The 13,002-nt window shown below is 48.3% G+C and overlaps 1 protein-coding gene across 2 annotated transcripts; it reads left to right on the top strand.

Annotated features, from left to right (window-relative positions):
- Positions 1 to 527: 527 nt before the first annotated feature.
- trpc4b (transient receptor potential cation channel, subfamily C, member 4b) lies at positions 528 to 12,989 on the top strand. 2 transcript variants are annotated; one of them, XM_035534212.1, is made up of 11 exons: positions 528 to 603; positions 826 to 1,483; positions 4,242 to 4,760; positions 7,599 to 7,935; positions 8,350 to 8,489; positions 8,736 to 9,055; positions 9,726 to 9,921; positions 10,035 to 10,226; positions 10,881 to 10,922; positions 11,055 to 11,144; positions 11,354 to 12,989. In XM_035534212.1, the coding sequence occupies exons 2-11, from the start codon at positions 1,106 to 1,108 to the stop codon at positions 11,912 to 11,914; spliced, it is 2,775 nt and encodes a 924-aa protein (XP_035390105.1). In that variant the 5' UTR covers positions 528 to 603; positions 826 to 1,105; the 3' UTR covers positions 11,915 to 12,989. The 2 variants fall into 2 exon arrangements, with proteins under 2 accessions (XP_035390105.1, XP_035390106.1); XM_035534213.1 differs by lacking the exon at positions 528 to 603 and having other exon boundaries at positions 744 to 976; positions 1,083 to 1,483.
- Positions 12,990 to 13,002: the final 13 nt, after the last annotated feature.

The raw sequence follows: 13,002 nt of genomic DNA, 5'->3' as shown, positions 1-13,002 counted from the left end.
AAAAATACCAACAATAAACAGACAGCAACATAAAACTGGTGGTGAATGTAGTCTGTGTATGATAGATGTTTTCTGCTGTCTTCGGGTGTATTCGAATGGTTAAAAATGTCTGACTCTAAAAGCTAAACAACTGAAATGTTTGCTACAGTACAACATCTTTTATTTCTAGACATTTACTTCAAACTTCAGTTAAATTCTCTGAAGGACAAATTACATCAATAAAATGTAACAACTGATCTCACATCGACATGCTGGTCGAAAATGTTAAGCTCTCGGACGACGCTGTGGGAGACGACTGGGGACATCGGTTAGACAATTAAGACCCTTTCCAAAATGATTATGGCGCGTCGGATTATATTGATACGTAATTCTTCGACATCCATTACATCGTAGAAGTAATAGAAATAAAAGCGACCGTGAAATTCAAAATCGTTTAGGTGAGTTTAGCGTCGTTTAAGGCACCCTACCGCGTGCTGATGATCTAAATTTAGAGCCTCCACGGCGCTTTGAGATGTAGGTTAGTGTCGGGATGAACCACTACTGTCTACTCTGGTATGTTCCTCACTCTGAACTTCGTGTGAACTTCTCTGCGTTAGAGACGAGGTTGGGCTTCATTTTACGAACTCAGAAAGTTAAGATGCGCTTGTTTCATCTTATCCGTCCAGCTTTTACAGTGTAGTAACCATGCGCAATACATGCGTAATTCTGACAGTCTTTTCGTGTTTCGGCCGAGACGAACTGTTTGTCTGTCTATCGCGCTGAATTTGTTTCGAAAGTAACTTAATCTTTTGACTAAGTGTTGGTAACCCTTTTATTATTTCACAGGCGTAGCCGATATACCAGTGGTAAGCCAGGGCTATGAAATGTTAAAAGTTTCGTCTGGACTTTATCATCATTCTCCGAGCAGAAGAGACGCGATGCGCCAAGCCCCGGTGTCGCCACTCTACCTAATTATATTACAAAGTCATCAGAATGGGTGGATATCATTTCCGTGCCTAGTGCTCCGTTCTGTTTGTCGTATTGTGAGCTGAAGTTAACGGGTGTTTATCTCGGCTGTACCCCTCCTCTCCTCCACCCTCCAGATGTTTGAGGTGAGCTAGCCACAATGTCGCAGCTGTACTACCGCCGAACCAACAACTCCTCTTACCGGGACCGCATCCCGTTGCGCATTGTGCGCGCCGAGTCGGAGCTCTCGGCCCAGGAGAAGTCGTACCTGAGCGCCGTGGAAAAGGGCGACTACGCCAGCGTGAAGCAAGCCTTGGAGGAGGCTGAGATTTACTTCAAGATCAACATCAACTGCGTCGACCCGCTGGGGCGCACGGCGCTGCTGATCGCCATCGAGAATGAGAACTTGGACATCATCGAGCTGCTACTCAGCTGTAACGCGTACGTGGGAGACGCGCTGCTGCATGCGATCCGCAAGGAGGTGGTGGGCGCCGTGGAGTTGCTCCTGAACCACAAGAAACCCAGCGGGGAGAAACAGGTCAGAGCTTTCGGATACGCACCGTGGTCACACACGGACTGCCATGTAGAGGCTCTTACGTTTACGACTCCTTACGCAATTGTTTCACTCGAGCACAGATTATTAAAGCACTAATGAGCTTTTCTCATAGATAGTAGTATATAAACGCTAAAAACCTTATGTTCTGCTTTTTTTTATTAGTCATGTCTCATCATAATATTGTTTATTATAGGTAACAAAACCTCTTTTAAATGCAGATTTACAAATAAAATATTGTTAGTGATTGTATTTAAATGGATTTAAAATATTACTGAAGTGCTTTTATCACCTTTTAATTTTAAAAAAGGGTATTTTTTTGCGCATGATCTCAGTTACCCTGGCATTGTTTCCTGGATGTTGTCATGTGATTTATATTTGAGAGAGTGCTTTGGATCATCCATTATAAATCCCATTGGATCCTGACCCACAACCCTGCCTGCCTACCACCTATCAGTTACACATCAGCTAAACTACCAAGTGTGTTCATTTCTTTCCTGAGTAACCACACACAACCACACTCAGTAATGGCAGTGCAAATCACAGCTGTCAGACTGTTGTTTCTCCAAATTCAACTCTACAGTGGCTTAAAGACCACCCTCATTTTGATGAATTCACATCCCACTCCTAAACACACACACACACACACACACTTCCCATTAGCAGCTATTGAACTGATGCCATCTAACTTCCACTGGAACGGGCTGTGATACGGTAGAGAGGGTGAGTCTTGGGAAGGGGGGCAGGGAGGATGAGAAGACGTAACCACTGGCTGTTCGGAAGGATGGCAGATGTGATGCCTCCCTGCCGTAATCCACAGCGTGGTCATCCTCAGCTCTCTCCCACTTTTCTGCCTCGCGTACCTGTTCTCGCTGCCCTTTTGAAATGCAAATGACCAAATTAACATGTGTATAGATTATGAGAGAACGGGTCCGTCGTTGGGTGCGCATTGTTTGCTTTGATGGTTCTGCAGTGCCAAGCACCGCGATTCTCACTGGTGCCGTCCGTCACACATCCGATGGGATTTCTCGCGTTGAAGTTGTGGTGTGATCTGGGATGGTGGTCCTAAAATAGGCCCCCATGCCTGCACACCCAGAGAGAATAAACGGGGAGGTTCTAGCCAGTGTGCGTACTTCTAATGGCATTATACTCCCTTCTCTCTTTAGGCCATTTAAAACTGACAACACTCATATCATCCAGTTTACAGCCATCTCCATGTTACAACGTGGCTTCATTCTCTTTTAAGCTATGCTGTTGCGTCACACCGACATGCTAGCTAATCGTACCCAAGATCAGCCTGGCATCTTGGGCATGGTGCACCGCCTGGCATACTCCCCAGTGACTGTTCCTGATCACACCCCCTCTTCCCCTCGCTAGTGAGTTCCACAGGCTTAGCTGAGAAGCATGGATGTCACAGTGTTGATGACTGCCACTCTGGCAAACCCTTCTTAGGGCTCTGTAACGTGCGCACACACACGCTTGCTTGCTTTCATTTTCTCATTTCTTCTTTCTCATTCATTGTCACTTTCTGGTGTTCCTCTCATTCTCTCCCTTCTTTCTCTTCATATTTATATTCACAGAACTTTGCATACACATCACCATTATCTTTTAGGCGTTCCACCAACTTTGAAGGCTGTTATCAAAATAAAGGATCCCATCAGCTTATGTGAATTTTGAACCCTTATGAGGACAGGAATCTTTTTGCCAACTGTTTTCTTTAACAGAACACCTTCTGACAGAAATTCAGAATGTTCTAGGCTTACTGCATATATATCACATCAATCCTTGTCCAATTTCTGATGCTGAATTTGATAAATTGGTAGTACATGTGCTGGCTTTTGAGCCCCGATTGGACTGTCATTGCAGTGTACGATGCGTCCTCATACATGAAAATCTCTTCAGTACATCAGAGCCAGTTACTCAAACAGTGTTGATGGACCTTTTTTTGTGGTCAGTTTTTATCTACGGTCAGTTTTTCGGTTTCTTTTATAATGGTATAAAGGATATGGTTTTGTTATTGGAGCTGATCATATTCCAGGGAAAGCAGAAATCTCGTGGGCTTCCTCCACTGAGAAAGTTAACAGTACATTTAAAATGTCCTTCACCGCAAAACGAAGTGGGAATACCCAAAGATCCTGAGTGGGAATACCTCGACATAACTTTGTGGCAAGCTTTTCACCTTCCTGAACATCTTTTAGACCCGAGCTGGAGCTCTGACTGCTGAAACCACAGGGTGCCGAGACATTTTAAACTCACGGGCATGGCACTTTAGACACACGCGAATGACATTTGAAATAACGTGTGTCCGAACACTACCGGCGTTCCTGAAACCTATGCTAAGAGTTTGTATATAGAAGGACCTCTCCTGACAGCACCGGAGTTCTTTGGCTGTTTTTAACAATCCTTCATAAATTGTTTAGATAAATGAGGAAATATTTACCACTTGCCCTTTTAATCAATATATACACTGAGATTATGTTTTCCTGGTGGCCCCCGAGTTCGCATGACATATGTTACCGTAACTGTCTTTTTAGTGTTTGACCTATAACATGTGGTCACTGATACACTTGGTTCAGTTATTTTTGTAAAGACTTACACAGCAGTGGATTCTAGATCTCCCATTAAGCTGAAAAGTACAATTAATCTTGAATATCTTTACATATGTGTAATAGTTTTGCAAAGAGCATTGCAAATTTCTCAGTGGGACATTTATCGGATGTTTGTCCGTTTTGTTGTTTCCCAGGTGCCCCCTCTCCTGCTGGACAAGCAGTTCTCTGACTTCACCCCCGACATCACACCCATCATCCTTGCGGCCCACACCAACAACTACGAGATCATAAAGCTCCTCGTGCAGAAGGGCGTGTCAGTGCCCCGGCCGCACGAGGTGCGCTGCAACTGCGGGGAGTGCGCGTCCAGCTCCGACGTGGACAGCCTGCGGCACTCGCGCTCGCGCCTCAACATCTACCGGGCGTTGTCCAGCCCCTCGCTCATCGCACTGTCCAGCGAGGACCCCTTCCTCACCGCCTTCCAGCTGAGCTGGGAGCTGCAGGAGCTCAGCAAGGTGGAGAATGAGTTCAAGGCGGAGTACGAGGAGCTGTCGCAGCAGTGCAAGCGCTTCGCCAAGGACCTGCTGGACCAGACGCGCTCGTCGCGCGAGCTGCAGCTCATCCTCAACTTCCGCGACGACCTCAGCCTGCTGCAGGACGAGTCCGGCAAGGACCTGGCGCGCCTCAAACTCGCCATCAAGTACCGGCAGAAGGAGGTGAGGCCGACGCTGTGGGGAGAAGGGGGGGGGCGCAGACAGAGGGTGGGGAAAACAGCATAACCTCGGTCCCTTTAGTCAAATACTAGCTCCCGTATCGATCAGCGTTTTGCTTCTTTGTGAAAGGAGCCATTCAAATGTTTGCGTGCGGTCAGAACATTCCTTTTTGATTCTCAAGAGCAACCTCGTGTCACCAGTGACTGTTGGCTGTAGCTGCGCAGGGCGGGCGTTATTTGTACACGGCATTTTCCCGAGTGCTCCCGTAGGGCCGGAGTCTCTGGCTACAGTTTGTTTACGTGTACTCCGAAGGCCAGAGAAGCCAGAGCGAGTTGCCCTGCGCTTTCTTCATTTGATCAACGGCACCTTCAGCCAGCGCTTTCTGACTTATTCCTGTACACGTGCAGGGTCCCGTGAGATGTGCCCTCTCCCGTAGTGTGTGCCGAAAACCGCTGTGGCCGTGCTTCAGGGCTTCTCGGGTTTATTGCCTCATTCCTTTTCATGGAGTATGTTTTAACGTCTGTTTTTCTGTTTGTTTCCTTTTATAGATTTCTTTTGTAAGCCCTTCTAGTTGTAGACCATGACGTCTTCAGTCTTCCCTATTCATAAAGTAGGCGGAAGATCGAATTGTACAACAGTCTGCTTGCATTGTTTGCTGTGTCCCACAAAAGCAGAATGTCCTTTTAATCCTGAGAGGTATCCAGTAGGACTGTAAGGATTCATCCTTCACATTCCTGTTGATCCCGTACGTCTCGGGGAGACACTTTGCACACATTATTTTTGTAATGCAGTTTTCTAAGAGTGGTGCCTGGAACTGTCCCCGTATGACCTTTGTCCAAGGGGGCGTACGTCCACATGCCAGGATTAGCAAAGAGATGTGGATGGAGGCTTTGGGATAGAGATAGCTACCATCTTAGATGAAAAGTAGCAGAAATATTTGAGGGCGTGAGAGAGAGATTTTTATTTATTTATTTTTTTGCTCTCTTCAGTATGATTCATCTTGTATCTGAAAAAGTCCTTGAATTTTTATTGCAATATACAGTTCAGGTGACAGTCTTGATCATGCCGTGTAAGAATCCTTTTTAGCTCCAACACTGATCTTATTATTGAATTTGTTAATTGGATGACGCCATCTAAACTGAGAACATTCTTGCAAATGATAAAAGCCACAGGGTAGGTTTCATTTACTCTGCAGACTGCTCGTTATGACGAATCTCTCCCACGGCATGATAATTCGATTTTGAGATTGGAGGCTCTAATGATGTTTGTTTCCAGTGAATGAGACAGCAGATTACTCATATAATCCCTGCAGTTTTAGGAGCTGAGCATAAGTGACCTTTTCACGACAGCTGCTGATATTGGATTAAAACATTAAGAATTAATCAGCATGCGTGATACGGTGTAGTGTGTTCGTCATTCCCGCTGCAATATTTTGTTCTTTTCCTTGCTGGATTGTGGTTTTAGCATGTTGGGTCATGCATCTGTCATTTCTAAAGAACGCAAGTGACCAGTCGGTTTTTGTGCTATCTGCCTGACCTCTGACCTGTGTGAAGCAAGGACAACAGATGACGTGATGTCAGCGTAAGAAGTGAGGAGCCTGCGGGGTGGGGGGGGTGGGGGGGGGGGGCCAGCTGTAGCAGCCGTTGACTGGCCAGCTCTAATTTCACAACAGTGTTTAAAAGCTAAATGGTGCACAGACCCCGCCGTTAGTGGAGCTGGAGATCGGTGTCGTGGTCACGGCTGGAGCGCTGGACTCTTCTCCTGTTCACTCTGCAAACCAGTGACGTAACCGACCGTTCTGAGCGACACTGCTACATTTTTTTTTATTCTTTTGTACAATCGTCTCCACTTAAACAGGCCTGGCGGTGCGCACTTAAAAGCTCAGCGCTGACCCCGTCAACCGGAGCAGGATCGGCCCGACTCTTAACGAGGATTCATCAGGGCGTAACTCGTTTAGGAGCCCGGCCGTTTCCGCTGGGAGCACAGACACCCGCATAATGACCAGAAAACGAATCTCAAGGGGGGAGAAGAAAGTGAGAAAAAAAGAGACTATAGAGAACAAATGTGATGAGTGCTTGCAATTTCCTCTTCAAAAACACAAGTTCTAAATAACGGTGTTAAAAGAGCGACGTATATATTTTTACAGTTCATGTTTAGGGCTCGCCGCTTGGAAATTGCTATTTGATGTGGAAAAGGAGCCGGGGGGGCGGGGGGGCACTCAGACAGAATGTCAGCAGTAATCCTGGTGGCTCAGCAGGGTTGAGAAGGGTGAAATGAATCAGAAGGGAATCGGAGTAGACAGACAGACCTCCTGCCTCCAGTCCATTACCACTGCATTGCCAGCCTTAATAAACACTATTACACGGGCCGAGCGGACAGCGGGCTTCTCTGCCACTCTCCACGCCACGCTCCAGTATGTCTGGCCCACAGAGATCACTGACTGCGTTCATAGCTGCCGTCGAATCAAAGCATGCAGCCTGCCTCGTTTATTAGAACTGAATACGGTATATTTCAGCATATCCACAGGCCGTAACATCAGTGGTCTATAGTATCCGTGCATGAGTGGTCAGTTTAGACAGACAGGAAGGAGAAAACATTCACATGTAAGGGTTTTTTTTATGTCGGCTGTGTCTCAAAATAAGTATAAAAATTCATTTTGATTATTTTTGCAGACCAACTGAAACTGCCGCATGTGATGATTGTGAACTATATAGCTCGACGATGAACAGTGAAAGGGTAAAGACGCTTGAATATCAGGCGTGTAGATGATCTTGTGTTCCAGGGCATGTCCTAGTCCTCCCGCTGTGTTCGATGCTCACTGCGTTGTCCTTTGGTGCTCAGTTTGTCGCTCAGCCCAACTGCCAGCAGCTGCTGGCGTCACGCTGGTACGACGAGTTCCCCGGCTGGCGCCGCCGCCACTGGGCCGGCAAGCTGGTCACGTGCGTCTTCATCGGCCTCCTCTTCCCCGTCCTGTCGCTCTGCTACCTGGCGGCGCCCAAGAGCCGCTACGGCCTCTTCATCCGCAAGCCCTTCATCAAGTTCATCTGCCACACGGCCTCCTACCTGACCTTCCTCTTCCTCCTGCTGCTCGCCTCGCAGCTTGTTGTCTCCACGGACCCGCGGCGCCAGGGCCCTGCGCCCACGGTCGTGGAGTGGATGATCCTGCCCTGGGTCCTAGGTACGGCCTTCGCTCTCGGCACGTGGCTGGGGACCGGAGCCCTCTCGTGTTCTGCTCGCGCCGATTCGGCAGCTAAGAGGCTAAATTGAGATTTGAGACAACTCTGAATTACGCGGGTGGTTCGCAGGGATTCAAACAGAGGCTGTTGCGTGGGTAAAAATAAATGTATGGCTTTGTAATTCTACGTGTGTGAAGCGCAGCTCTGCTGAGCTCTTCTTCGAGCTCGCTCCTTAGGCGGCCCTGGAGCTTTCAGCAGCGTACAAACGGCTTCGTCTCGTCTTTTGTTCTTTCGGAAATGGCGCCGAGGTAGACGTAGACGCAGACACCTGGCGGACCGCGACGGGGCTCCGACCGTAACCCCGGCGACACGCAGAGCTCTTGTGCGCGTGCTGACCCAGTTGCCTGCTCCGACAGGTTTCATATGGACAGAGATCAAGCAGATGTGGGACGGCGGGTTTCAGGACTACATCCACGACTGGTGGAATCTGATGGACTTTGTCATGAACTCTCTGTACCTGGCGACCATTTCCCTCAAGATGGTCGCGTACTTCAAGGTAACCTTCATCACAGCAGCCACCTTAGAACACCACTGCAAGGTGCCGAGTACAAAAACATACATACTGAAAGGCTGGTGTCCTGGAAACGTATACTGAAAAGCTACACTCAGGTAGAAGTACCTCCCTAGTCACTACAAGACTGTATACTAATTGATGGTTAATTATACTTCAGCTACGTACGACGTGTTCCACTACTAAGAAGCAGAGTAATCATTAACCTCACCTTCTCCCTTTTTTGTGCAGTACAGTGGAAGTAAACCCAGGGAGAGCTGGGAGATGTGGCACCCGACGCTGGTGGCCGAGGCCGTGTTCGCCATCGCCAACATCTTCAGCTCGCTGCGGCTCATCTCGCTGTTCACGGCCAACTCGCATTTGGGCCCGCTCCAGATCTCGCTAGGCCGCATGCTCTTGGACATCCTCAAGTTCCTCTTTATCTACTGCCTGGTCCTGTTGGCCTTTGCCAACGGCCTCAACCAGCTCTACTTTTACTACGAGACGCCAGCGGAGAACCATAACTGCTGCAAGGGCATCCGCTGCGAGAAGCAGAACAACGCCTTTTCCACGTGAGCACACGCACGCGTGTGTGTGTGTGTGTGAGTGTGTGTGAGTGTGTGTGTGAGAGTGTGTGTGTGTGTGAGTGTGTGAGTGTGTGTGTGTGTGTGAGAGTGTGTGTGTGTGTGAGTGTGTGTGTGAGTGTGTGTGTGAGTGTGAGTGTGAGCGTGTGTGTGTGTGTGTGTGTGTGTGTGTGTGAAAGGCAGTGAAGTCAGCCTTTGTTTTCTGTTTCTGACCTCCTCTTTCCTCCCATACTCTCTTCTCTCTTTTGCTATTCCTGCTTTGTCACCTACTTACACATCTAGACACACACACACACACACACACATTTTTCCTAATCTTGGCAGTTCACACACATTTCCGTCCTTATGAAAACATGGAAGAGCTTTGTTTGCAGAACCGCTTTGGTCAGATAAACTCACTTCCCATTACAGTATTACTCCAAACAGTGTGAGCATTGATGACATTTTACACAGAATAATCATCACTGTCTGTTACTACCGGTCATCGCTAACGACCCGACCAGCTCCGAGATGGATGGCAGTATCGGCAGCGTCCCTCACAACCGGGGGATCGACGCTTTCTCCACATCGGTCCGTCCGTCTCCGTCTGCCGCAGTGCAAAGTCGCGTACGTTTCCGAAGTCTTGGTTTGTTTGTTTTTCCCCTTCTCTGCCCTTCAGGTTGTTCGAGACCTTGCAGTCCTTGTTCTGGTCCGTGTTCGGGCTGATCAATCTGCACGTGACCAATGTGGAACCGGATCATAAGTTCACCGAATTTGTGGGAGCCACCATGTTCGGCACGTACAACGTCATCTCCCTGGTGGTGCTCCTCAACATGCTCATCGCCATGATGAACAACTCCTATCAGCACATCGCCGTAAGTGCTGCTTCAGATGGCCTCAGTCAGTAATTCACGGGATTTATTTGTGGTTTTGAGAGAGAGTTCATATCGCAGCCTGATTCATCCTCCGTGCCTGGTGTTTCCCATAGGACCACGCTGACATTGAGTGGAAATTCGCCAGGACTAAATTGTGGATGAGCTATTTCGAAGAAGGAGGCACATTGCCACCGCCTTTCAATATTGTCCCCAGCCCCAAGTCCATATGGTACCTCGTCACGTGGATGAAGATAAACATGTTCAAGGGGAAGTCGAAGAGGACAGAGTCTTTTTGTGTGCTAGGGGTGAGTTCGCTCAGGATGTTTCCATGTCTTCCACAAATATTGTCTTTCCTAAAACCGAATACTTTCGCAATGAACTTTACACGCACGGCTACCGTGAGCTGTAGAACTGACTCCAGAGAGCGACTGGTTTGGATTCTCTGGCTGAATGTAATTCTCTGTGCGGTGCCCTTCTGGTTAATTAGTGATGAGATGTATGTGAGGAGAGTTACCTGCTGGAGTAATTCAATATGGGTCAGCACTGGGAACAGATAAACCTTGTTCTCTGCACTCTTATGTAACCGCAAACAATTAAAGTTTTTAATGACATTACCAAACACTGGAGCCTTAGAAACCTTTATGAACGTCCAGACCATGTAAATGTGAATTGCATGCTGGATTTTCTCTTGCTTTTTCCTCAAAAATAAGAAGAACTGCGAGGCAAACAAACTCCAAAACGTAGCCCCACCGGCCTCCGGCCACATAACGGCCATGCAGGCTGCACGCTGTAAAGCAGACCATCTCAGTTTCACTGAAATCTTTCTGGTTAAATGCTACTGCACCCCCCTGTTCTACTGTCAGACATCCCCATGGAAAGAACATGCAACTAACATGCCCCGTTCCACGCCCTACTGGAGTTTTCCTGACATTTCCTTTTATATATTTCTTTCACTCCAGAGAAGAGCAGCTGAAAAAGTCAGACTCAGCCACCAATATCAGGTCAGTGGAAGCCACTCCCGTCGCTCACAGGCCGGTCTGCAGCTTTCTCCCGCGTGGCCGCAGCTAAGGCACAAGTGTAGACCCGGTCGCTGTGCTGCCGCGTTTACCTTCACTGTCACCTTCTGCATGCAGGAGGTGTTGAGGAACCTGGTGAAAAGGTACGTGGCAGCTATGATCCGAGACGCCAAGACGGAGGAGGGGCTCACAGAGGAGAACTTCAAGGTAATGAGAGACGTTCCCCTAAAAAGAAACTTTTGTAAGTCATTAAGAAAGCTGTTTGCCTCGTAAACTCAAAATTCCACTGTAAGAGCGTTGAGATTTTAGTTGAGCACAAAAGGGAAAACTGACATGGATCCCATTCGGGTGTAAACACGTTCTCAGGCAGAATTCCCATCTCGCAGCTTGGTCAACAGTTGCCTTTCGCTCCACAGGAACTGAAGCAGGATATCTCTAGCTTCCGCTACGAGGTGCTGCGGATGATGAAGGTGAACAAGTCAGGTGTTCCCGGGCCTAAACCGGCTTCAGCTTCCTCGAACGCCTCGCAGCCGGTGCATTTGGTACCGCGGTCTGCAGCGCTGCAGCAGATGTGCTTCCCGGGGAGGTGTGAGGTCATCTCGGGGGAGGAGCCTCCTGGCGGCCTGCCCAATGGCATCGCCATGCCCCTGCCCATCACACCCACCAAGGAGAAAGCCAGGAAGGGCTTTCCTAAGAACCTATCTGACTTTGGCTTGTTCCAGGAGCCCGAGAGATCCAACCACGACTCCAACCCAAGCGACGTCTGCGCGGTCCCGGGAGAATCCGACGTGGAACTGTCTGATTGCAGCATGGAGGAGGAGTGCAAGCAGCCTTTGGCTGAGGCGTACACGGAGGTGGGGAACGTGCCGACGTGCTTGTCCAAAGAAGGAGAGGAAGGAACGGATGATCCGGAAGGAAGATCGGCCACATCTCTGGCCGCGGACCAGACCCGCTCGCTCTCGCCACCAAACACCTAACGTGGGCAAGTTGTGATGAGCAAGATTGCCTTTTTGAGGTCAGAAATGGACCGGTCCCCACATCCGTGCACTGTTGCAGGTTGATGGCTGAGCGGCGCGTGTCAGCTGGCACTTGTCTGACGACGGACACCCTTCCAAAGTCTCAGGGAACAGCCGGAGCCTGTAGCATTCGCCAGCTCTACCATGATGGATGAGGATTCCAATAGTATTCATCACATTTAGCTTCACGACCGACTGCGTTTACCAGTACATGTCTGTGCAGAACAATGGATCCACTAAACATTGGCCTGCTTCTGTTTTTAATCTGTACCTTTTCTTCAGGCTTCATTGTCCAGCAGAATCTTTCTGGCCCGGTTTCCCAAAAGAATCACAGCGTTAAATTCATTTAAACTAGGAGAGGGAGCGTTTGTTGTAATGTTCGCTCCACCTCTCAGAGATGATCTCTGTCTTGCTGTGCTTTTGGGAAACCCGACCCTGGTTTCTAGGAGAGTCTCTACCCACCCACAGTTTTCCATCTTCTAGTGACTTCGGTATTTCCAGTCAGGTAGTGCCGACTTCCAGGCGTAAACGTTTTCAGAGGCAGTCACCTCTCTTCTGCCAACCGTAGCCCGGTAATCACCACTTACACAGAGGACCGATTGCTGCTACCTTAGGGTTGTAACTTGGCATGCTTTGGCTTATTTTAAAGCAATAGCCCATTTGAAATAAAACAGTCTGCACTGCCTGGTTTTTGCACAGTTCCCTCTCCTATCTGACTGTAGAGCAATGAGCATTTACACAGTCACTAAGCAAACCGGATGCACATTTATTTATATAATCTATGCAGTTGATCGGCAGCGAGTATATCAGCTTTACCTGCTGTTGTAGTTTGAAACCCTTGCAAAAGTGGTATGGTTATGCTACTAAACAGCAGTCATGTGTTCCCTAAGCACTAAGCACTAAACTTGTAACATTGTGAATGGTTTATACCTAAACTTTCGGATGGTAATGTGTGCATAATTATAATTATACCTTTGTTTAACATATTGTGCATGACAAATGTGTCACATGTACATTGAAGTATGGTTAATGGAAAATAAACACGTTGT

This window comes from Electrophorus electricus, chromosome 15 (assembly GCF_013358815.1).
Source record: "Electrophorus electricus isolate fEleEle1 chromosome 15, fEleEle1.pri, whole genome shotgun sequence".
NCBI lineage: Eukaryota > Metazoa > Chordata > Actinopteri > Gymnotiformes > Gymnotidae > Electrophorus > Electrophorus electricus.
Note: the sequence above shows the minus strand (reverse complement) of the source record. Positions and strands in the feature narration are given on the sequence as shown.

Excerpts from the sequence above, each read along its gene's own strand:
- trpc4b (XM_035534212.1), top strand. The coding sequence starts at position 1,106 with ATGTCGCAGCTGTACTACCGCCGAACCAACAACTCCTCTTACCGGGAC. Across the intron at positions 4,761-7,598 it reads TCAAGTACCGGCAGAAGGAG|TTTGTCGCTCAGCCCAACTG; the intron begins GTGAGGCCGACG and ends TTTGGTGCTCAG. Across the intron at positions 9,056-9,725 it reads CAGAACAACGCCTTTTCCAC|GTTGTTCGAGACCTTGCAGT; the intron begins GTGAGCACACGC and ends TCTGCCCTTCAG.